Source organism: Vanessa tameamea, chromosome 25 (assembly GCF_037043105.1).
Source record: "Vanessa tameamea isolate UH-Manoa-2023 chromosome 25, ilVanTame1 primary haplotype, whole genome shotgun sequence".
Lineage (NCBI taxonomy): Eukaryota > Metazoa > Arthropoda > Insecta > Lepidoptera > Nymphalidae > Vanessa > Vanessa tameamea.
In genome coordinates, this window is record NC_087333.1 from 5280730 (window position 1) to 5307998 (window position 27269).

General features: G+C 31.8%; 1 protein-coding gene across 2 annotated transcripts; it reads right to left on the reverse strand.

Moving 5' to 3' along the window:
• Positions 1–178: 178 nt before the first annotated feature.
• On the reverse strand, positions 179–26899 carry LOC113396619 (phosphoenolpyruvate carboxykinase [GTP]-like). 2 transcript variants are annotated; one of them, XM_026634626.2, is made up of 14 exons: positions 26789–26899; positions 19104–19159; positions 6678–6777; positions 6318–6463; positions 5904–6088; positions 5347–5469; positions 4976–5134; positions 4135–4238; positions 3811–4024; positions 3479–3671; positions 3029–3227; positions 2172–2321; positions 1730–1927; positions 179–432 (listed from the first exon to the last, which is right to left on the reverse strand). In XM_026634626.2, exons 2-14 carry the CDS (start codon positions 19133–19135, stop codon positions 328–330), a joined length of 1908 nt encoding a protein of 635 aa, XP_026490411.2. In that variant the 5' UTR covers positions 19136–19159; positions 26789–26899; the 3' UTR covers positions 179–327. The 2 variants fall into 2 exon arrangements, with proteins under 2 accessions (XP_026490411.2, XP_026490410.2); XM_026634625.2 differs by lacking the exons at positions 19104–19159; positions 26789–26899 and adding an exon at positions 9722–10005.
• Positions 26900–27269: the final 370 nt, after the last annotated feature.

The window sequence follows — 27269 nt, forward strand, 5'->3', positions numbered from 1 at the left end:
AAACAACATTTTTATAAATTGATTATAATATCATTTTATTAGTATATACACAAACATTTCAATATTATATACAAGATTTTTATTGTAAGTTTAACCTAAAGAGCACAGCCTTTTAATTTTTAATACACATCAAGAGTTGCCAGTAAAATAAAATATATTAAATCGCAAAAAAAATTTCATGTGTTATCAGGAGAATACAATGTTTACATATAATAATTTAAATTTACTTTAAACTATTAATGATTTTATTCAAGAACGTAGAAATATCATATGGAAAATAATTAATTCTTATCCTAGGCTTATAATTATATCTTTGGCAATCAAAGTTTACGATTGTTGAAAGTTTTTCCTAAGCTTGTTCAGTTCATCCCACATCTCATTTGGAAGGTCGTCACCTACTTCTTCTTTGAAGTACTTTTCTATGCAATCCGCCTGAAAGGAAGCAAAATATATTAGATAATAGACCAATAAGAAATTATAATCAAGTATTTAAAAAACTATGTTTGATTTAAAATGTGTTTCGTGACAAAATAAGGACTAATACAAATAATGTTTCGAAAGTATAAAACAAAAATTATTCAAGCAAGTAAAATCAAAGACAAAGAAACGTCAATAATGATTTATTTAGATGACAAATTCTCAGAGTCAGTAGTTTTGGCTGTGCATTAATAATCAGACAGGACAAACGATTCTGTAACTATTATTCACTCTAAAGCCTTTGATTATTTATATGTCAAATAGACTCCCAAAGCTGAGAATGCGTCAAAAAAGTAGTGGGCAACAGGTGGTCACTAAGTACACTCACGCTAGTAAAGTAGTGTGGCGTTTGGCGAGTGTCAAGCGTAGCTGTCACGCACACCAATATATATAAAGTTGGTTCGTTTGTTGGCTTGGCTTGTTTTGAGTATTTTGTAATCTATTTAGATGTATTATACTAGCGGCAAGATACGATGGCCGTTTTGACACATTAAAAAAGTGATGTGAAATGTAAATTTATTATCGATATAATATATTCAAATCTTTTGTTTTTTGCAAGTAATTTAATTCAAGTTTTTGTTGCAAGTAGTATCTGATTAAAAAGGTTTAATAAAAATAAATATAAAATAAGTTAAAGTAATATATTCGAACGAAATCAATTTAAATCAAAAATTGGAATTAGAATGAATAACTTTATAAACACATTACATACAAGAAATAGGTTACTCTAACGACCGGAAATCCTCTTTCGTCTTTCCCATGTAATGATGTAGGTACGTTCTGTTGCCCGTTCTGAATACTAATATTATTTCTATTATCATTTTCTACAATAAACATATATAAATAAAATAAAATAAATAATTTATAAAATAGATAAAATATTTACTGTCAACACAAATATAACACCGACTACGAGGTCGAGTGTGAGAGTGTGACGTACACGTTTACGCAAAAAAAAAAAAATTATCTTCGCGGTACCCTAATATTTGTAGTTTAGAAATCACATTCGATAAATTTTATGAATAACTGCACGTCACTATTGACAATAAAGAACAACAATTTGCTCCTTTGATGTAATTATTTATTAAATACGAAACTTCATGAGCGGGCAAACGTCAAAACGGCCATCATAGCGTGCCGCTACTATAATAGTGTAAGCCTGAAGCCACTTTAAACATTAGTTTTCAATATGCTAAAGAGCTGAGTTAGGTCGAGTGCTGCCAAAGCACGCGAAGGCTACGACTGTACGGACCTCCTGCATCCAGAAGTCCCGGGGCGTGCTGAAGAGTTGTTCGAGGTCGAGGCTGGCGAGCCCGTCGGTGCGCAGCGCGCCCGCGGCCGGCACGCGGCCGAGCGGCGCGTCGCGCGCGCACTCCTCGCCGTCGCAGCGCCGCAGCACCCACTCCAGCACGCGGGAGTTTTCGCCGAAGCCCGGCCAGAGGAATTGGCCCTGGGGGTTGGGGACGCTCATTATTATATAAGTAACGGTAAAGCGGCGAAAAAATTCTCAAGTTTAATTTCTGGACCATAATGATAATAATGCAGGAACTGGATGGTAGTATGTATAGTGTGGACTCTTACTTTAACTTCAAGTAATGTTATTTGCGAAAAAATGACTTACTCATCTCCGAATATTTTTTCTCTAAAATAATTATAATGTATTGCCATAACATTAAGACTGGTAAAATGTTTACCTGTTCGTTTTTCCTGAACCAGTTGACGTGGAAGATCTTCGGCATTGTCCTCCCTTCCTGAGGCATGGACAGCCAGTGGCGGAGATATTCCCCAAAGTTGTATCCGAAGAATGGCCTCATTGCGAATGGATCGTGCATTATCACTTTACCCTAAAACCAATATCAGGTTAAGATCAATATTCAAAAATGAGTTTTCGAGGATCACTTATAAATATTGGAAAATTGGAAGATGACTCCAAGTATTCCAACTTGATGCTATTTTTTTAAAGTATAAATAAGTACAGATGGTCCACTCGATACTAAGAAGTCACCACCGCCTATAGACATTGGCGCCGTAAGAAATGTTAACCATTATTTTCATAAGCAATGCGTCACCAACCTTAGAGTATAAAGCCCTACCAAGTAACTATATTTGGTCATTTAACTTTAAACATTACTTCTTAGAAAACAAACTATGGACTGGTGAGAGGTACAAAATTAAGACGAGAATTTTTTACAGAGTGTAATTCTTTTCAAATCCATTTTTTTTTATGATCTAAAAACAAATCAAGTTTTTAAGTTACGATATTCTTCATGCATTTGTGTGATCACCAATATGGAACGGTCGAGTGTAAAACTTTTTTGATTATGTTAAATCCAATGCAAGATTTAACCCACACATTCTAAAGGCGCAGTTACTGTGAACAGAGCGCGTGTAGGTAACTCGGCACAAATGACAAAAGTGAAACTTTATATCAGAAATATAACTTCAGTACGTCGCATTAAATCAATCTTAAAACATTAATCTAATTGCAAATTTTAAATTTAAAAATGTAACTTTTAGAAAACTTAACACAACAACCAAGGTTATAACTCACCGCGTGTTCTGCAGCTGCAGTGGCTTCAGATCGCATGGTAGCTCCCATGAAGACACCATGTTGCCAGTCCCTCGCTTCAACCACTAAGGGAACTCCCTGAGGTCGCCTACCCCCAAATAAGATAGCGGAAATGGGTACTCCTTCTGCACTCTCCCACTGCTCGTCTATAATGGGGCACTGTTGTGCGGGTGTGCAGAATCTGTAAGAATGAAACGGATTAAATGAAAATCTTTATCGAATTCTATGCCCAGTCATTCAAATTTGAATTATTAGCTATGGTTTTTTATTATTTCAAATATTGTACAATTATCACTATTGAGTTTTTATTACTGCTTGGTTACTATTTACATTATATACGGAGTCCAGCGGCACATACCCTACTCTAACATAGCCTACTGGCGTACTGTAAAATATTATATCCGTTAAGAATAAGGGTCAGAACGTAGATACCTTGAGTTAGGATGCGCAGCTGGGGTACCCGCGGCAGCGTTCCAGGGCTTTCCTTTCCAGTCCACGACGTTCTCGGGTGCCGCTCCCATTCCTTCCCACCACACGCCGCCTTCAGACGTCTCCGCCACATTCGTGAACACTGTGTTGCGGAACACCGATGCCATGGCGATGGGGTTTGTGGCCTCGGATGTACCTGAATGGAAGCGACAAATATGACTTTTAACGCCTGAGCCCAATATTTCGTGTTTTGGGACTTGGATGTAATAAATCGAAAACATTTATTTTATTAATTTAACTGATATTAATACTATTTTTAATTATTCTGTTCTCACCTGGTGCTACACCAAAGAAACCATTCTCAGGGTTGATGGCCCTCAAAACGCCATTTTTGTCGAATTTCATCCAAGCAATGTCATCTCCCACACACTCCACTTTGTACCCGGGGAGGCTGGGCGTCATCATGGCGAGATTGGTCTTCCCGCAGGCAGAGGGGAAAGCAGCTGCGATATAACGTTTACGGCCTTTAGGGTCAGTTATTCCTACGATCTGTGGACAATGACATAATAATATTATTTTAGTCCTTCGAGCCGGATAAATTCGTTTTCTCTTTATTATGTCAGATACGTAAAAATTACAAATTTAAAGATTATATTTACCAGCATATGCTCAGCGAGCCATCCTTCACGTCTCGCCAATACGGATCCAAGTCGTAGAGCGAAACATTTTTTGCCGAGGAGACTGTTACCTCCGTAACCACTACCTGTGAGAAAACATAATAAATATTATATAGGTTTTTAATCATTTAAAAATTCTTATGTATACAAGCAACAGATAATTTTCTAAGAGAGGCTTTACGTATAATATAATGTAATCAAAATCACCACACAGACTCCATAAACTACCCATCTATGATATTTATTATGAGAGAATTGAACACTAAATTCAATTGCAATGTATTTTGTGATCCTTTTTATAAATTACTAGCTACCCGTCTCGGCTTCATACGGGTAGAATAAGGGTTTATATACTTTTAGCTTGAAAAACAAATATAAAACGAAAAAAATGCATTATTATTCCGACTAGAAAGCTGTAAATCTCTGCTTTTATTCTACTATAATATAATATGCATTTATTATACATATAAACCTTCCTCTTGAACCACTCTGTTTATTCATGGAAACTGTGTTAAAGTCCGTCGCGTTGTTTAAAAGGTCAAAGCGTACAGATAGCGGGAAGCAACTTTGTCTTATGCTATATAGAGATTTTGCAATCTTAGTCAATTCTCTGTCAAATAAAAATGGCAAATCTAATTCTCCGAGCCTCTTTGTTTACAATTAAAATACTGTAATACAGTTTAAGTTATTAAGATATAAACTTGGAAGTGAGATAATTAAAAGTTTTAAAAATAAGCAAATATTTGGGAGCTACCCATAAAAATATATGACAGAAAATGTCTATTACTCGAACGTTAAAAATACAATTCAAGTAATCACGAACCGTAGCTGATGATCTCGTTATCCGTGGGCCTGTGCAGGATGATGGTGCGTGGTGGATCACAATGCCAGCCGGTGGTGCTGGGATTACTGGTGCGGCCAACTGAGTGCAAGCAACGGACGAAGTTCTCATCCTTACGAAGAGCTTCCAGTACTTTGTTACCTGATAAAAGACAAAAGTATATTTCATATAAAAAATAATATAAGCATTAATTAACTAAGTATACCATAAACATATATTTGAAATCATATTACAACAATTAATAAAAAGTTAACTTTAAAATAAAATATTTTTTTCTAAGGATGACACAAAAGTGAGAGCAAAAGACTTTACGTGTACTTCAAGATTTATCTTCTAAGATTCTAAATTCTTACCCATTCTGGTCATAACTCGCATGGAGTAGACGACGTAAGGCGAATCCGTAACCTCCACGCCGATTTTGGATAGGGGAGAGCCCACCGGTCCCATTGAGAATGGTATCACGTACATGGTTCGACCTGATGAAAGAGTTTGAATGAATTAGTGATTTTATTAGATCTTATAACTATATAGACAACACCACAAGAGATCGCGAAGATAAAGTTATTGATTTGAAAGATTAGTTAGAAGATTTAGAATTGAGTCAATATTAATAATCAAATATTTTTGTGTTTTATAATTTGTCTCGTGCTTTGTTGGGAAAACATTGTATGGAAATCTTTTAAAATACGCTTTTCAGTCAAAATTTTCTCCTCAAAGGGTCAAAAGGAGGTCTTAGGAAAATAGTCGTGGAAAAGAGTGATTACTGAGTTTCATGCTTGTTTTTCTCGGTCTTTATGTTTATTAAATATATGTAAAATGAGGATTCAAAAGTGCTCGTAAAATTCTACTTAAATGATGTATATTTATATTTTCTACTATTTATTAAAAGGTTTAATAGTGTTATACTAACCGCGCATGCATCCAGGGAATCTATCAGTAACAGCTTTGTCGTAATCAGCGGGTGTGATGTAGTTACCCAGGGCTGATTTTTGACCAGCTCTGGCTATTGGGACCACATCGCGTTCGCGTTCCGAACAAATAAAAGTACGGGACTCCACACGCGCCACGTCAGCTGGGTCTGTCCTCGTCAGCCAACTACAATATAAAGGAACATTTTGTTTTAACTTATAAGATTTCAATATTTAACATTTTTATCGCGGTTTTATAAAGGTTATGATCGTCAATTGATTCTGCCAGAAAAGTGTAAATTTTATTTATTAATAAACGAGACTTTTATTTAAGTCAAGGATTCAATTTATTTTTTCGTAGGGCAACACTCTATCTAGATATATAAATATATGATTATATTTATAATATACTTTACCAGTTCTCATATTTCGGCAACGGCTTCACAGTTCCCTGTTGCTGCATGAGCTGCAGCAACGCGCTCGCTTCGGCGTCTGAACCGTCGCATACATGCACATGTTCGGGCTCACAAAGCGCTGCGCTGCGCTCTACAAAGGCTCGTACCTGATAATTAATAATTACTATATATAATAAAAATTATTTCAAACAGCAATGGTTAATATTAACGTGTTGCGGTTTAAAGGGGGCGAAGTAGCCAGTATTAGGAACATGTCAATGTTCCTAACTGTAGTGGCATTTTACAAAACCTTATCTGAACGTGAGCGTCAATACTATGAACATTTAAATAATTATAATATTAGTGTAAAGCACGCCTTACCTTGGGAGTCAATGTTGCGATCTGAGGGTTGAGCTTGATAGAGCCGCGGAGAGCAGTTTGATGGGCAGCCCTGCTGCACCCTAGAGCTATTTGGGCGCATCTGAAAATAAGAACAAAATTAGAGCCCGTGTAACTTAACGAAGAGAACCGAACATCATTGTTACTGTTACCAGAAATATTTAACGGTAGATTAGTAGAATGGAAGGGTCGACTACAAAACAATCGGTTAAATTTAAAAATAACGTCTAATTTGAAATAACTTAAATCTTATATATTTTTAGAGTACTACTATAATAATTACCTTTTGGTATATGGAATAAAATATACATTAAATAAATAATATAAGTAGATAATGCGTCGTTATACAAATGAATTAATTGATTAATTAATTATTTTATTATGCGAATTTGCGTCTTCATTATAAACAATAGCCTTAATTATAAACGTCGCTCAGGGTAAAAGTAAAATTTGATCTCGTTCTGACATTAGTGATTTAACATTCGAAGAAAGGGGACAGCATTATTTAATTGACCATAAACAATATTTGTAGGTAGAGCCTAGTATGCTAGTCATAATTTGGTAACGCGACGTATGCATTTAAACAAAATAAGGACTACCTATTAAGATTATAGTATTCGCAGAATTATGGACATTAAATCCTAAAATAATAATTATTTTTGGATAACTTTTTTTTACATTGATATCTTCAAAGCACGTCAGTAGCTAAACAAAAAAGAGGCCAACTCCACAACCAGAGGAGATAAAGGGCATTGTTTTTGCCTTCATATAATTTTGATTGGAAATAGACTCACGCAAGTAAAGTGGAAGACATGAATTTGCCTACGATATATTTCTAAGCTGCTTTCGCTTTATCTCATTATTAAGTTCTGTAATTAATTTGAATGACATAGGTAGGTCTCCACGACCCATAGCCATTAGTACCGTATGAAATTTAAACCATTTCTTACATAAAAACTAAGATGTTATGCTCCTTGTGCCTAAAGTTACATAAGCTCACTCTCTTTCCAAGCCTAAAATAATACAGCAATACTAAATATTTCTGCTTGGCGGTAGAATATATAAGCGGGTTCCTATTCGGCGGGATTACTCAGAACTGCGACCAAGTCAATAATATAATAAGCTAGAGAACTGATTTGAGTTGAGTTTTTTTTAATTCAACTAGTTTAGATATCTGCGAGTGGTATTTTTTTTAAATAATCAGTTCTTAAACACATTTATTTATAGTGTTCATTATATCATTATTTATACATGTTGCTATGAGATTAATAACTATTTAATAATTCATATTTATTAAAAACGATTTTATCAGTGTTTCGTGATAAAATAAGCTATATAAGTAGAAAATTATTACACACGTTTGGTACTTCTATTCTTTATCACTAGTCCGATTTATTTTACGATTTTAGAATAATAGATCTTTTAAAATTAAAATGCTTATTAATTAACGCGTAACCGAACTCAAAACGGCTATTGTTTTTACTTTTGTCCACCTCTTTGGCTCGATAATCTTTAAAACGAGTAAAAAATGGCGAAAGCACACAGCTAATCCTAAATAACTCATAAGCGTTGTTCATACATTCGTTCTTTAAGTTCTCAGTCTCGCTTCATTTCATACCATCTGCCTGCCTCTCAAACAACTACAGATTCTACAAATTTGAATCCCGTGTCAGGTTCATATAAATCTATTAGGTTTTCTGTCAAAAAAATTGTCATTGACAGGCCGGATTTATTAAGTTAGTGTACTTTGGAAAATCATTATGCACCGTATAACTTTTCAGTCGTGTTGGATATATATATATACCTCCCCATCGGACTATTAGAGTGAAAAAGGAAAAACACGGTACTCTTTTATCTGCGCACTTAGTTATTCAGCTATTTTTGTCGTATATGTTAGCGGACGGACGAATAGTCCAATTGATTCTGTGTTGTCACCGCTGCACATAAATTTAGCGCCGTAAGATATATAAAACATTGCTTACATCACCAGTGCGCTATCAAACCTAGGAACTAAGATGTGCCTGTAGTTACTCTGGCTCAGTCACACTTCAAACCGAAACAGAACAATACTAAGCATTGCTGTTTTGCGGTAGAATATATTACGTGTAAGAGCTAGCCAGACCGTTTTTACAAAGCCTAACAAAGTGATCTTTCTCATCAATAAGGAGCACATTACGCATGTTCGCGTTACATATTAATATCATGATAAATATACATAAAACTTGTATGTATGTGTGTTACGTACAACGCAAATATACAGACCAATATAAATTATTCATTAGGTTAAACACGATCAAGGATCGACTTGTCGAAACGACTGACAGGACAATGATTCTGTGATAACAAACTCAAAACTCACTGCGAAACACGAACGTGAAAAAGAAATTGACATGACATCCTATAACAGTTATAACAATTTCTGGGTAGCAAGGATTTACAAGCCTATATAGGTACCTAAGTACCGCCCATGCATTTCTTTTCTACTATAACATCTCAGTACCCAAGATTGCTGGTGTGTTAGCACTGTTAATATTAGTTATTTTACATACAGAGTAAGGTAGGTACAGAAGGGTATTGCTGATTAGTTTGAGCAAATGAGCACACAATGATAATGTCATCAAACAATTAAGTAATATTAACAAGATTATTGTATTATTATAATTTAGGTTAAATTAGTTCTATGAAATAGTTTAAGTTGTCGTTTGGCGATATTTGAGTCGTTAGTTCGATGACGACTTTTTATAAATCACTGGACAATGAACTTGGAATATTGTCAATTGTACCTTTGGAGAATTGACAATAATATATTTATAAATATAATTAAAATCGGTATTATTCATCAGTTTATACGATCGATAAAATATTGCATTATTTTCACTGAGACTTAGACTTAAATCTATATGACAACGTAGTATTATATTTAGTATTTTTTTGTATTTAAAATTTGTTATTCTTTAAATCTATATAGTTCTGTCTACAAAAAATTTCAGTTACAAAAAAAAAAAAACAATTAAAAAAATACTTACTTTGCGTCTTTATTCACGTAATTCTCGGGAATAATTTTAAAGTGCATCATTTTTAATAATTAATTAAAATAATTCAATAAATATAATCAATACTTTTAAGGCGAATTTAAATTACACAGTTTGAAAATAATAATTAAATTTTATCCAAATTACTAAAACTGAATAAAAATATAAGCCACTTATAAAATTTAATTATGTTAAACCTTTCACCCATTTAATAACAAGGGACTAAGTTCTGAATAATTATCAAATAGCAAGTGTTGCTCCAAATGCGTGCGCGCATTATATAGGTGGGGTGTGAGCAAATGGCGCGCTATGATTGGTCGAATCCGCGGGCTTGGCATGACGTAGGAAAACAAAATGTTGCTAAACGGGCTTGTCTTACGTTCGATGTAAATGAAATAGAATGTCGCGTTTCGTCAGAATTTGATCAAAGCTCAAGGTATTATTGCAATGTTATTAGTTTTACATTACAGTATTTAAGATATTTACATGAATACTTTCATGTGAATACTTAAAATAGATTATAAACGTATTTATAAATTCTTATTAAAATGAATTTCAATACGAGAAAATTCTTTTCTTTTCAATAAATAGTCTGATATTGTTAGTTACACCCCCCTTTTAAAAATAGTAAAGTCAATAATCTAAAGGGGACAAAGTGAATTTATGGTTGAGGTATTAAGGCTGACGTATAACGTATATGTTTTGCAAGAAAGCAAATTTGTTTGCGTGGACGTAATTCAAAAACAAATTACGTGTTTGTCCAAACAAATATTTGCCGAGTAATACCCGAGACAAACACACAGATACGCTCATCGTTTATTTCATTTACCATTATCGACAAAATAATAATTATATTTCAAAACAACGAATCCCTGGAAGACAAAGTGAATACAAAAACAAATCTCATTATAGGTTTTTTTTGTGTTGCGAAGTATTGTCTCTTTTGTATTTGATGTGCCTCTTTTTATGCAGACATCATCACAAATTAAATAACAAGATAATAAAAAATAATAATTTAAAACACTTAACCTCTAAAATACAACAATATCCTAAAGAAAACTACCTTTATAATGTTCTGGTAAATTTTCGCAATGTACGAATGTCACAATGTGAAAATTCTTCGACATACAGACGCTGAACCATGAACTACATAACGAAAAAGCTGGGTGGGCTGGGCAAAGTCCTTCTCTACCCTCTATAAAAAGGATTGAAGCTTCTTTCAATATGGTATTCGTTAACTTATTATGAATTCCTGTTAGTGGAGACAAATACGGTATAATTTCTAACACGTGCAGATTTCTCGTAACATTAATGTTCCTTTACCAGTCAGCTGGCTTATTCCTTAAAGCAACCAACCTTGAAAATCCACCAATAAGTGCAGGCAAGGACTTCATTTAGCGCGCAAAAGAAAATTGATAATTTTAACGAACAACAGTTTACTCGCACACAAAAATATATGTAAATAATATAAATATATATAAATATATGTGATATACTTAGTCACGTACGAAAAGCTTACGTAATGTTGTGGGCGCGGCTGTTGCCATACGAGTATTCAAATTCTTAAAATTCTAATCATAGTATGATATTTCAACGTTCGAATAAATTAAATATTGGATAACATTAAATTTAAAAGGATTAATTTTTAGTTTTAGGTAAAAATTATATATATTTGTAAGTAGGTATACTATGCATATATTTATAGTATATTGTCATCATTCGAATAGCTCGAGAGATTGTACCAAAGATCCAAAGCTCGCCTTATTACCTATGAGCCGCAATGGTCCAGTGATCAAAACCAGTGAAGAATGGGGGTTCAAACTAAAACAAGATCCACATTATTCATATTAAGCCCAACGGAAAACGTCGTTAGGTCTATATGTGGACAATAATGTCATACAACTGATTATTGAAGTCTGAACCAATAGCAACGAAAAGAAACTCAAACATTTCTCATATATACAGTACATTTTAGTATCTCTTTTATTATTTATATAACAATTATTAACATTAAGGGCTTAACTATATACAAATAAGAATTAATAATAGTTACTGTATAAATTATGACCATGTGGATTGGTGACGAGAATGCGAGCAGCATTTCATCGCATCGAAATTCCGATCCTCTGGGTAAAAAACGAACCAGTCCGTCACCAGTGGAGGCAATAAGGTTATATACTCGTAATGAAGTTTTTTGCACTACCACTCCAAGGTGCAAGTGTTTCAACGGCAAATCGGACAAAAACATGATTTGGAATTGATTATATAAAACGAAATATATATAATTTCATATCCGACATAGTCCGAAGTACAGGTCACGTTGCGACTAGAACAAATTTCAAGGTCACATGCCCCGTTACGGGTTTTAGTCTTTGTTTAATATCAGGAAGCGTCGTTAGAGAAACGTTAATCGCATATCTTTTGTTTACGAGTAAAAGGCTTTACAATGAATCAATCAAATTATATACAATCCACATTATTTATAGGAACAAAGCGATTTCCGCGTTCCTTTGGTTCTCACAGCTGTAATCGTTTAAAAAACAAGATCAGAAATAGTACTTACATAAAATAAAGCAAAAACCTATATTCTATTTCAATGGAAGAAAGAACAAAGATAAACAAACCTTAGATTTACGTAATCCCTGCGATTTGCTAATAGCTCAGCTATTTTTAACGCTGCTAACAGTTTTCGATTAACATATTATCTTTATTTATAATACAATACTGTACCACTTAACTTATTGTATCCCTTTTAATATTACTACCAAAGTTCCGATGTCATTTTTGTTGACATTCAAAGCGCCATTATTTCGCAAATCCATAATGAATATCATAGATTAATCATTCAATCCCTCGACCAACGATATCGCATCAATTGAATGTCAAATGTTGTTTATTTGGTTAATACATAATAATTTCTACAATTGTGCCTAAAACATGAAGCAAGCACTCCCTTCTATGCACTTAATTTGTGTTTGTAATTGCTTGCATGCTCGGTGATGAAAGGAAAACAAATTTAGGAAACCATGTGCAGTTACACTATAGTGTGGTGGAATAAGCCTTCTCCTTAAGGAGAGAGATCTTGGAGTGTTCGTATTACATGCTGGTAATTTACGTACTTTATAACTCCTAGTCTAAATTAATTCAAATATAATTGCTTAGTTTATTGGAATGTTTGTTTGTGTGTGTTAAAGACCGAGGCTCCATCGCTCCTAGGTTTGGGTAGTTCCGAGAATGGCAGTTAGGGAGGACTGAAAAGAAGTTTAGGCAAAGTCTAATTTCTAAGCTATATATAAATATTTATGACTTTTGACTTACGGAATTTTGTCTTTTAAAATCAATGAGAGGTTTGAGTTAAAGGCTAAATACTATTCTATAATTCTTTTAACCTTTTTTTAATTAAATTAATAATAATAATTTTCTATTAAAAAAATTATTCTATGCTGGAATGTGATAATTAATATTTTAAATTAATTATCAATATTTTAAAACTTATATTATCATGATGCAGTCGTCTCCTAACCGATTTTAATAGCAAATTAAAACGAAACAGAAAAGGCACGAAAAAAAAAAGATATTAAAAGGCGTCGTAATATTTTTGTTGTCTATGAAAACTCTTTAATGTTACATGTTTTTTATAAATTAATTAAAAATAATTATTATTTGCCTTTCTGGAATCAGTAAACAATTAATTTTTATACATAATATATCTAGCAGCATAGACCTGCTGGGTTCAAAACCCAAATGTCAAGATTTTATCTGTAACCTGGAAGTTATGTTATGTTTACATTTCTATACTTTCGTGAGTACAGAAATCCGTTGGCCGAAGAACTGGATAATTATGGATATCGAAATATTTGTTAAATATTTTTAAATTGTGATTTATTGTCTCGTAACAAAAAAAAAAAAGTAATCTAAATTGCTATTAAAATGTTTTCTTGTTTATATACAATTTTATAATATTTAAAGATATATTTTATGCGAAATTTTAATTATGGTTACACAATAAACTTTATACCTAATTAAATGAGGAAAATAACCGCCCTCGATAAAATGGGTATCTACCAAACGAAGAGTTCAGAAGGTTTACGATAAACAAATTATGAGAATCGTCTGGTCAATGATCATTATTTAACATATTCGATATAATTATAATATTATGTATGTGTATAAGATCTAATTATGCATCTGTTGTTTTGTTTTTGTCTTTGTTTAAACAATGGAAGTTTAAAATGTATAGGTTATATTATGATTATATTTTGGCGCGATAACTTTCAATAACTAAGATTTGTTGCCCAGTTACCACAGATAAACTACCAAGTAAAAAACGTCTAGCATCCATTTTTTTCTCATGGAAAATCTGCTCTTGCAAAAAGGCAAAGATATTTCAACAAAGAGCCTAAGTGGGTCCAATAAAAAAATATTGTTTTTTTTTTTTTTCTATACAGACGAAAAAGTTTTTGTTATTTTTTTTATCTGTTATTTTTGTTATTGCGACCTGCGCGACTCCAATATATTAGTTAACATTGATTAAAAGGCCATATTTTTAGATGTTTGATAAATTATGTATATTTATTTTGTAAAAAGATTGCCGTTATAGCAAAAACGTGATAAAATGAGGCAGCCGGGTTCAAGACCTAAATATAATTAGATGTAACAATGTTTCGAAGCCATGCATGATCTTTTCGATAATGAATTTAATTCATAATAAGTATATTATGTTACATAAACAAAAAAGAAATTGTTGTCTCTGAATTGTTAAGAAATAAAATACGTTATATTATATTTATTTTTAGTAATATAACTACCATCACATATTATTCAAGTCATCAGTTTTATATAGTTTTACTTGAATTTACATTTAATATAGTATATTTATTTTATTAAGTTAGTGTTTATGGTTGAACGCGCTTATCTATACAAATCCGATTTGATTTGTTCGTTAGTATTTGATAGCCCGTTAATAACAAATAATAATTATTATTATAATATCTGTATTTCATTGAAACAGATTGCTAATGGGCCAAAGGTTCTATAATTAAATATTACATTTGACCTCCTAAACTTTCTTATCTTATATTTATGGTATAGAATTTCGAAGTATATTATAAATCAATTACCCTTTCATTTATTGTCAAAACTGTGAACGCGTCCCAAAAAAATAGTGGCCAACAGTTTGTTACTAAGCACACGCACACTAGTAAAGTAGTATGACGTTTGGCGAGTGTCACGCACACCAAGATAATAAAGTTGGCTCGTTTGTTTTAGTTTTTTTCACAGTCTATATAAATATATAAATCATCTAAGAGATTAACTTCTAAAACTGTATTATGAGTTTGTACGAATGAAACCCTTAAAAGACAAATCCTGTGTGGTTTGAACAGAGGTCGAGATCGTATTATTTTTAAATTTTAGTCAAATTATGAAATCCCAAATCACAACAATAATTATAATTAATTGTACATCAACATCTTATTCTATGGTGATTCTTCGGATAGGACCTCGTTTGATCGTTACACAAGTACTTAGTACTTAAATAAACAACGAACATAGATCTATTTATCAAATATATCAATAAAACTAAATAAAAGATTATTTATAGATATCAATCGTTTTTATCGATTAATAACGACATTAAATCTTACCGATTTATTAATTACAAGTCCAGGTATTTATCAATATTTATCGATATTCTATTATCGTTATTAATTTTGGTGGACACGCGTGTGGCAGAATTTCATTGATTAGACACATGCAGGTGAACTGACGATGTTTTTCTTCCCCTGATGAATTTTCATGTGCTTAATTTGTGTTTATAATTCATCTCGTGCTCGGCGGTGAAGGAAAACATCGTGCGGAAACCTGCATGTGTCTAATTTCAACGAAATTCTGCCACATTTGTATTCCACCAACCCGCATTGGAGCAGCGTGGTGGAATATGCTCCAAACCTTCTCCTCAAGGGAGAGGAGGTCTTAGCCCAGCAGCAGGGAAATTTACAGGCTGCTAATGTAAGTTTGAACCCTAATGAACGACATAGGTTACTTTTTTATTTCTAAGCTAACACCTATCGACCAACGAATAAAACGCAACCGCAGCCGCTGGCGATAACTAGTATACAACCCCTACCCCCGTTAACCCATTTAATAATTTAAAATCAAATTTATAAAAACTCTTATAAAACTCTTACTTAGAAAGTGAGATTTTTTTGTGCTCCTTTGTAAACCTTTGTTTCTCATTTCAGCTTCCTAGGCTCTAGCTGACATTGCAAAAATTTACCTTTTTTTACACGCGATTCAATTTTTCAAGATCATTTTTTTTTGTAAATAACTTGTTTTTTTTTTTAATTCAAATGTCACTTGATTGAAAGAAAACAAGTTGTTTACAATGAGATGATTTTTGCGACCTTTAGCTTTGAATATCTTGAATTCTGTATGTTTAGTAAATATGTATATGTAATTACACAAAGCTAGGCAAAGTTCTCCTTCCCTCTTAAGGAGAAGGTTTGGAGTTTATTCCGCTGCGCTAATCTTAAGTCAATTGGTTGATCCACATACGGCAAGTCGAGACGTGCAGGTTTTTTTGAGATGAGTTGCTTGCACGGAATCTTTAGGTAATCTTTGTGTCCATGGAGCCATCTGAGGTCTCTCATATAAAATTTAACCCTCGATTATTAAGAATATAATTATTTATTTGGGAAAGAAACAATTAACAAATTATAATAAATTACAACAAATTCTAAATTTTGTTTCGACTAAGAATAAACACTAATAGTTAGTGCCGACAAGAAGACAACATAAAAATTAAACAAAAATCGTCAAAAAATCAGCAAAAACAATTTTAAATTTACTTTTAATTTAACTGTAAAATGGCTTCTATTAAAAAAAAAAGTATAGGTATTATCGTATTATATTTTAATGTACGTAATGTAAAAAAAATTACAATTTTCATTATATATTAAGCTTATACGACAAATAAATACATTTATAAAATAATTTGCATGTTGGTAGAACAAAACAATATTTTTTATACAATAATAGTATTGCCTAGGAATTTTATTATTATTTATATTACTCAAACGAAAGTTAGAGTCAACTAAGTTATAATGAATTTTATACAAATACATAAGATATATATATATATATGAAATAAATACTTAGACACGTGTTATTAGTATGATAAAATTGGTTAAAGATATGTGGTCATAATAACCTAATAAAATTCTTTATATTTTAATCATTTATTATATTTTTGCAGTTACTACTTTTAAAAATTCAATATTGTTTCAATAACTTAAATCAATATTGATTCTTTTTTTAAACCGTACAAATAATATAGGAAGGTAATATATCAATTAATCTCTGTTAAGGGTCCCATTCGAAAGGAGCCGCTTAATAAAAAAATATTGGTGAAACCTAACTAAGCCTAATTTTTTAAGCAAATATTTCCATTCACTCGCCAAGATCATTCTATTCTTAGTGGACGATAACCGATGATGAAACAGGGGCGTGCGGCCGCGCCTCCACGATAATGAACCTTTGCTCTTAGCTGCTGATTACACGCGTTTATAAGGCTTCGTTCTAACTGGACGGTTGGAAAGCTTCAATATAAACTCTGATCGTATCAAATCGATTTTGTATTGCCCGGTGAACGAAATCAATAAAAAGCTGCTTGAATCAGTCGAAAATTTGATCTGTTCAATCTTTCCCCAACGCACCCTAGGTCGCAACGCCCGTCTGGTTAGGTACCATCCAGTCATCACATATTGCATATAACGTACACAAGGGACATAGGCACAAGCTTCTTAGTTCCCAAAGTTGGTCGTGCATTGGCAATGTAAGGAACGGTTAAAATTTCTGAGAGTTAAACTTAAACTCGAAAAATAAAAATAATAAATTGAAAATATTAATTAATAGTTCAATCTGTTTAGCGGTAAGTATTATGGATATTATTTTTTTTTTATTTAGAAATAAATCGACTATTTCTACAGGTACTTTTTTAAAGGTTAAAAACGTTACTCAACTATAACGCAACGCAAACGCATTAGTCTTATTTATTTGCATATACCTTATGACAACCAAATACCAAAACGAGGTATTCTTCTAATATGTCTTTATGATTTGCAATATTATTAATGATAGCAAACTTTAAATTACAATAATGATGTACATGTAGATACATCTATTTTATTATGCCGTGTGCTATGACAATGGGATGGAACATTGTCGAAGTATAACAAAAGCGACAGTTCTCAATTCCATAAGACGAAAGACATCACTAATACGGATTTTCTCCGATATACGAATTCCCAAAATTTTACAATCATAAACAAAAAGGACATCAGCAATTTTGACGTATAATTGTTGCCATACACATAAATACGTAACACTATTAATAGGCAGAACGATTTTTTAATGTTTTTCCAGTGGAAAGAAAAAAATAATCATAATGATCTTCGAAGAACGCGGATATCATCTCAAATGTTAAAATAAATAATAAGAACAAGTTTTAAATACGAGTAATCTTTTCATTTATGTTGAAATCGTCTCGTTATTTGTAACCGGTATAACTGGTGACGGCTGCCGCGCCTCCACGCGGACCTATGGTCTCTACAGCTGATTGCGACTAAGGCTGAGTCCTAACGGAGCGGGTTAACCAATGATAACTTCGTCTTGTGTATTTATAAACATTTGTATCTACAAATATGTTTATTATTTACTACTCATTATAACTTTTTATCTTATGATGTAATTTACCACAAAAATTGCGAATTTTTATTGACTTTATTACTTTATAAATAACAATTGCCTTAAGTTGGTAGGGAGATCAATTTTTTTAATCGTTAGCATGTTCTTAATTATTGTTCGGTGACAAGTTTTGTACGATTTTATCTTTTTAATTTCATTTTAATTTTATACTTTCTGATTATTTGTGCCAAGAGGGCACAGATTATTTCGTACATTATACATTGTTCGTTTAACTAAGACATAGCTATTCGTCCTGCGTTAACCTTCAATTTAATATATTAAAATTTTTAAATTATAGTAAAGAAATGTATATACAAAATTGATCATAACCCGTCAATTTAAAACAACAATAAGTAACTGGCTTGACCGGCGGCTTCGCTAGCGTTGAATTTTTGTAACTGAGTTTATTTCATCCTTAAATTAAAAATGGCAATGATCGTTTTGCATAAAGTATCTTTCTAATGGTGAAAGAATTAATTTAAAATCAGTTCGATTTCAGAGTTTATCGATTATAAACAAACGAATCTTTTTTTTTTATAATATTATAGTGTAGACAATTAATTGGCAATGTCTTAGAAATGAAATCTGAATGATTTATTATATTGTACTAAATAATCATTTATATACTTACTGTTTTGATATTTTTCGTAAAAGCAGCACCATTTTGTGTCTTTACTCTGCTATTATCTGAAAAAAAAAATGTTAATTATATTATTGACAATTCAAGCTCTCGACCAATGATATAGCATCAATTCGATGTCAAATGTTGTTTTTTGTTTGAAAATCTATACAAATATTTTGATACAAGTACATGTGAAGGTACTTTTACACGAAGTAAACGCATAACCCTCCTCAGTAGCCTTGTAATCGAGTTAAATAACATATATAGGTATAATTAATCATAATATAGAGTTTAATTATTATTAAATCCGGGTTAATAGAAGCGACTTTGCACTTGTTTACAATTTATTTACTGAAAACAAGATACGATGTTGTTTCGGTTTTAAATACAAAATATTTAAACTAAGCTAATTATAATTTTATTATTCACGTAAATAGCATACGCGAGAAAGAGATAGCGATATTCTTTTCCAATTATACAGGGTTATTGGTAATTCGACGTATTCCCGTTAGGAGGTGAAGGAATACGTCGAATTACCAATAATCCTGTATAGATGAATAGTTTCGCACGCGTACATGCAATTTAAACAAAATTTCATTAAAAAAATCGTACTCGGCGTCTTGTGTAAATTGATTTTATTTGTTTGGTGTTTTGATGTGCCCTGTTTGTTATAATAAAATCGTTTCTTATGTACATAAATTGCGTCATACATGATATGATGTATAATTCATCTTCTGCTCAAACATCAAGACTGATTTGCGGTGTTGCTACTCGAAAATTAGGGGAGCAGTATTATTACATAGTGCTCGCTAGTGACAAAATATATTTATCCGTGATTAGAAGCATCGAAGATTGCCATCGTACTGATAATTATATTATTGTATATCATTCTGACTATGTATGTCTCAGATTTTAGATAGAAGTGAGTGACCTTGATAGAAAATCGCCTTTTATTTTGATCTAATATATCATTTTTAATTTATTCGATGTTTTATAATAATATAAAACAACAAACAATAAATGATATATTAAAATGGATTAAAAAATACTAATAATAGTTGTTGAAATGTTGTTGAAATGTGACGTCATAACAACAACAACAAGAAAACACGTACATAGCAATTGTAGCAAGAGATATTACAAGGGGCCAAATCAACTAACAAATTCTCACTTTATCGCAATCGAATCGAAATGTTATCGTTGCCGTGTAGTAGTTTCCTATTCTACTAATACAATGATCTAGTTTCGGTTTGACAAAAATTGGATCGGAATAGGATGTAGACTGTATCATTACCGTTTTAAATTAGTAAAATTGGTCTCCAGGAAGATCTTCATAAACTAGGCAATACATTCTAATACTAGCAATTTTAATATAGAGCTGAGTTGGTTCAATGGTTAAAACCTATCTATGTGAGCCGAAGATCTCGGCGATACAGGCAAGCTGCATGTGTTGGTAGGAAATAAAACTGCCAAATCTCCATTGCAGCAGCGTGCAGTATATCCTATAAAACCTCTCCACAAAAGCAGAGAAATCTAACAGGAAAGGAAAAAGTCCTAACAACCTGTAGTTCTCCTTAAATTATTTAAGCTGTTAGGTTACTGGCGAGACAGTCAAACAATGCCATAGCTGGTCATGATGGATTTTTGCGAAAGCTATCTATCTCGTCTACGAGATAGATCACGGGTTCTGAATGGTGATTCTACGAAAGGCAAAAAATAGTATAAAGTAAAAGAATACAAAAAAGTAAAGAAACAACTTCTCACAGAAACGTTTTTAATTTAAGGAAAAATCCGATTTCACCAGCATCATAGCAACTTAAGCAGAATATTAATCTGATCAAAAGCCTGCATCTATAGTAAAGGGAAGGACATCTAATATCCTGTAGATCTCCCACTCCTTAGCCTAGTAGCAAGACATGATAGCATAGCATGGTCATGATAGCATAGGGCCCTCACTACTCTCGAATCGAACAAAAACAGTTGTATTTATAGACAGACACCAGAAGCTTGAAACTGCTGCTTGAAGATGATTTCTAAAATAATGCATACAATGTTTTTCTGGAAGACTTAAAAGTTTTAATCTACTTAGCTGTGATTAAAATGTGCTATATTTGTAACGAATCGATCGGAACCGGTGCCTACTCTGAACTGCATTGTTTTGCTATTAAAATGATTAATAAATAAAAAAGCACCCAAAAATACGCCCTGTGAAACGCTTTTATGTGCAGTAGATCCAGATAACCACTCGTTATAGGCAATTTTGTATTTGGGCTAAATCAGATTCATTTTATTATTATTATTGTTTATTATTAGATTTCTTTAAGACAAACATATTTCGCTTGCGTTTAATTTTGATTATACATGCCGCGTTTAGATTAAGCATGCCTGTTTACTCAGTTTGGTATGTCGTTGCATAACTTATAAGTGTGACCTTCCTCAATAAACACGCAATGTATGTTAGAAATCACTCAATTAAGTTATAAACATTGTAGGTGTCATAGTATGTTGTATTAACTTAACTTAATATATGTATATAAATACTTACATATATGAAAGATACTTATTTGATGCTACGCCAGAGAGCAGAGCCGCAGTTGCCTTTTTTATGTTTTTTTTCTCGCTGGAAAACGCGTTACGCGCTTCCCTCACGTGATGGAAAGTGGGGGTGTGTGGGACTCCCCAGAGCCCCGGACGCCGAGTGCGCCCAGGTACGCCGGGTTTACCCACTAAAAAACCAGCGGTACCCTCTCCGTCTTTCGGCGGGCGCCACGGGATCGCTAGAGCCGCAGTTGCCTAGGTTAAGCCTCGGGACGGTCCAATAATAAATTACTGAGTTTCCCTATCGCGAAATTTTCATTACTAGCCCGGAGGCTACAGTTAAAGTCTTTGTTAAATACAGTATAATAAATTAAAATAAATACAATTAAGACGAAGCTTAGCTTATTACGGCCACCAACCCGCATTAGAGCACCGTTGTGCAATATGCTCCCAACCTTCTCCTCAAAGGGAGAGGAGACCTTAGCTCAGCTGTGGGAAATTTACAGGCTGTCAATGTTGTCGTTGTTAGCTTAAGGTGTTAAAAATACACGTAATACAAAAATAATGATCTAAATCGGACTCGAAACACGTGAGATTATTATTCAATTATTTTTAGATCTTTCACAAGTTGACAACTTCCCGTGTCATCTCGCTTTGGTCTTGATCAAATTAAATCAGCGTCGAAGATTACACTAGGAAGTGGACTATCAAAATGCATTCAACACGTAACGTGCAATGGAGATGTGTAAATATATCTATAATAATATATATCGGACTTTGATTGTAAATAAGTGATAAGATTATATAATAATATTACATAAACATCGTAATGTGTCATGAGATGCATTAAACTTTAAGTATGTGAAATATTAAGCATTCCTTACATCACCAATGCGCTACTAACCATGGCAACTATGATGCTATGTCCTTGTGCCTGTTAATTGTTATACTGCCTGGCAAAAAAACATTGAGGCACTATATAACAACGACAAAAACAGCACGTCTATTTTTTTAATTAACAATAATATTATAAATTAAATAAAAAACAAATCGAAAGGTACTATGTCATACAAGAGCACAAACACTGGTTGAATTACGTCCCAAAGAAAATTGGGCAAATTTTAATCGGAACCAATTTTATTAACGCGATACTTGTTTGATTAAAATAGATACTGTAATGTAAAGTGGAGTTAGATTGTAACCAGAACTGTTTAAAACCTGATTTAAATACAGATTATATATACGTTGAGTGAAATATTTCTAAAGTGTCCCAATTTACTTGGTGGTAGGGCGTTGTGTAAGCCCGCCTGGGTAGGTACCACCCACTCATCAGATATTCTACCGCCAAATAGCAGTACTTAATATTGTTGTATTCCCGTTTGAAGGGTGAGTGAGCCAGCATAACTACAGGCACAATGGACATAACATCTTAGTTGGTTAATATTTCTTACAGCGCCATTGGCTATGGGCGGTAGTGACCACTTACCATCAGGTGACCTATTTGTTCGTCCGCCTACCGATATCATAATATATATATTGTAAGCCGACTTTTATTTAATGTTTTAAATTATTATTTTTTCAATTTATATTTATATTTTTATTAACAATAAAATATTATTGATTGCCGGTAATTATATTTTGTTAATGGCAACAAAATGTGTGCGGAAAAGGAGGATACGGTAATTTGATTCATTCGGTTTTGAGCGTTGAAGGAAAAACAAAAGAAATAAAAAAAGAGAAAAATGTAAAGTGAAGGGGAAAATAAATAAAGTGATTGTGATGTTTACGGAGTTTTATTTTGGACATATTTTGTTAAGTTTGTAAGTAACAGGAGTACAGGGCAGGATGATGTAGAGAGCTGTCAGTGTCAAATGGCAATAAATGTGAAAATTTGGATGGATGTTTTTTACTTAATCACGCCAGAACGGTTGAACGGATCCGAATGAAATTTGGCAGAGAGGATAGATTATAGTCTGGAATATAATATACATTGGATTTTATCCGAAAAAAAAAAACCGTTAGCAAAAACTAGTTTTTTAATAATTTTTAAATACTATACCACGGAATAAACTCCATGGATAATTTCTATCATAATCTGCTTTCAACACCAATGCAGAGAAGAAATTATATTATCATACGTTTTGAATGTAACGATTATAACTTATACTTTTTTTATAAATACTATTCGTGAAAAGGAATAATAATTATTTAAACTATATTATTAAGCAGTTTACGCACAGTATATTTTCTACAATATCTATTTATTATTGTACTTGTAAACCTTGAACGTATTTTGCACTTTCTATTATCTTATTTCAGTTTTATCAGTCGAGGTATAAATTTAAATATAAATTATCCAATTTATTCAAATATTTTTCTGACATTACCGCATAGCTTAGATTCAAAAGGTAATATCAAAACAGTATTTGTCATTGAAAATACATGCATACTGTCAAATAACGAACTTCGATGCTAAAAATATTTTTTTAAAACGTCGTGACCTTGGAGTTTCTTTGACATTCATATCAATTTATTCTAACCATCAGATAATACCGGAAACATAGTTCTAAGTAGCGACAACTTCGTTATCACAAATGTTAGTAATATAGAAAAACGAAAAGTTAAAGGTAAATTATAGTAGTTATTTTATTATATTACAGACACATCAGGGTGTAAGACTGTTTGCTTGCCTATTTTATAAATAAAAAAACCCGGGCTCAAAGAATCTACAGTCTCATTTAAATTAACCATAGACAACAATTTAGTTGATATCAATAGTCGTCAGCATTAGAAACACAATAATTTATGTTATTATTGTCGGTCATTAACAGTAGTCTTCTGTAGGTATGTTCTATCGATCAATTAAAATGCAGATTAAAGTTTGTTAATTTGACGTTGACATTTCAAAAACTGAACATAAATATTTAAATTAAGTCATAATACACAAAAATCATTTAAAAATTAATGAAGCCTTGAACATGCTACAAATACCTACAAGCCAAACGTATATTTTGGATATCACGTCACATTCTAAAGGGGTTAGAGCGATATGGACTACAGACATAACTAATATTATTGTTCACGCTGCCTATATCAGTGACGACATATTTACGCACTAGATAATATGATTTTGTTTTCATGTCAGTTGATCTTTGTGTCGCTTTTATTCGTAATATTTAATTTATTTACTTTATGCACGTATATGTATTTATAAATATATCAAAAAGGCGCGAAATCTGACTTTTACTCAAGTATCAAAAATACGGTTGAAATAAATAAATATATTGTTAAATATACCCTATATTTTTTTAATGTATACCTACATTATTCCGATTTAGATAAATACGGGAGTTTTTTTTTTAATTTATTGATTGTAAACAACAAAATAAATTTTAAGTAATTTTTATTGAAGTCGTATTTTATAATGAATTCAATAGCGTTAGTTACCTATCTATATTAACACGTTTTATATCTAAACAACAGATAATATATATTGAATGTCAAAAACAGGAAAACTGGGTCGTCGATCTACAATTTTATTTTCACTTTATATACGTATCAGCTGATTAAATATAACGTATTAAAATTTATAATTATTTTACGTTTTTACGTTATAAGACCAAATGCATATTCTTAGTTCTATTCAATATACTATGTCTATCTATAAGATTCTAATTGTAACGGAAAGATGAAAGATAATACTTTATTTTTGACAAAACAAAAAACAGAAAACGCTTCAAAATGACGTTTATTTAAGATGAATCGATAATGAATTAAGAAGTGTGACTAAATATTACGACTATTGTTGCTTAACCGTAAAAAAATAAAAATAATTAAATGTCATGCAATTTAGTATGTGTTACAGAAGCGAAATCCTGTTGTATTAAAATTTGACCTTGAGATGTCACTTTGGTCTTGTCCAAGGAAGATGCTTCAATAACAACGGTTTCTGAATCCATGGTAAGCATAATTGAGTTTGCATGTGCTTAATTTTTTTTTTATAATTCGTTTCGTACATATTTCGGACGAAATTCTGCAACATGCATATTCACCAAACCTATGTGGTTTGGTGAATATGCATGTAGAGGACATTTACTGACTACCTTCCGGTATAATTAATTTTGTCCCAAGAAACACTATGTATGCATGTGTCCCAAGGAATTATTACGAGAGAAAACGCTCAATTATTAATGAAATACTTTCAAAACTATGTTTTTGCATCTATATAATATTATTTCTACTACGTCTAAACTACAATCCAAAAATCTACAATAACTGCATTGTTTCTACGCATTTTTTGAGATATGTATTTTATTTTAATAATTATAAGACATTTTATTTCTAATCTGTTTTTTATTGAATTGAGATAATAAAAAAACTGTCATTGTAAACACGAATCAGCTGATTTTAACCGTCGCCATTTTTAAAATCTGTTCAGGAACAACTTTCGTTACTAAACAAACCAGTTCGTTTAATCGATTATTATAAGTGTATCCCTTCACTCAGACTCAAATTATTTTATATAACAACGACTACACCCAGCTTCACACGTCTCTTATTTATTCAGTAATGGAATAAATACTTGTTTAAAATATAGTTTTTTTAAGATAGTCAAGTTACAATTAGTTTTTTTAATATATTTTTCAAATTATTGTGGCTTTTTTTAATCATTTGTCAATTATTGAACGAAATGTTTGATTGTGTGGTTTCTACTATTAATACGAGTAATTTGACGTACAATTTACTTTTTAACCTATATCTTTATCTCATTTAACATACATAGATACAAAATTAATAAAAAATAATTCTCAATTTCCTATTGAAGATTTATTATTGTTCTGTGGAGATGTTTATTACTTATTTATTGTAATTAAAAGCAAAACAAATAGAAAATCAAATACAACACAAGCTCGTAATAAGTATTTACTATTAATTTTCATTCGTAAAATATATGTACTAATTTTTCCAACATCAATGTATTACGTAAATGTTTTTTTTTTTAAATATTTTTACATGTCGATCGTTTGATATATTATATTATCAATCGCAAAAATCATAACAAACTAAACGACATTTATAGATTAAAAATATTCAAGCAATACTAGACCTTGTGACGTGTCGGTCTGTCAAATGAAAAAAAAAAAGAAAATACTTACCATAAAAAATACACCACTATTGACCGATTTCAATGCTCTGTTAACACTATAGGATATAAAGACGTGTTGTATTGGATCCAGTTGGCGATAAACTACTTTATTTCACAAGAAGAAAACTACGTAATCGTATCGTGATAGCTAGGTATACGTTGATTGCTTTGACGTTTAAAGTTAATAACGATTATGGAAATTACCTTCTACATTAATTTAATTTCATTTTATTTGTTATTTTCATATATTATTTGTTAATTATTAATTAAACAGAAGAGAAATAAAGGATCATAATTTGTTGAATAAAGTTTATTCTAAGGGAAGAACGGTTCTAAAAAATCACAAATGTTTATTATTATTGGTATCTTATTGGTATAACGAATATATAATTTCTGTAAAGGTTTATGCATATATTTGTATTTCAATCAAAATCTAAATAAAATAATCTAGGCAGGATAATTTATACTAAAAAAATTTTTATCGACAATAG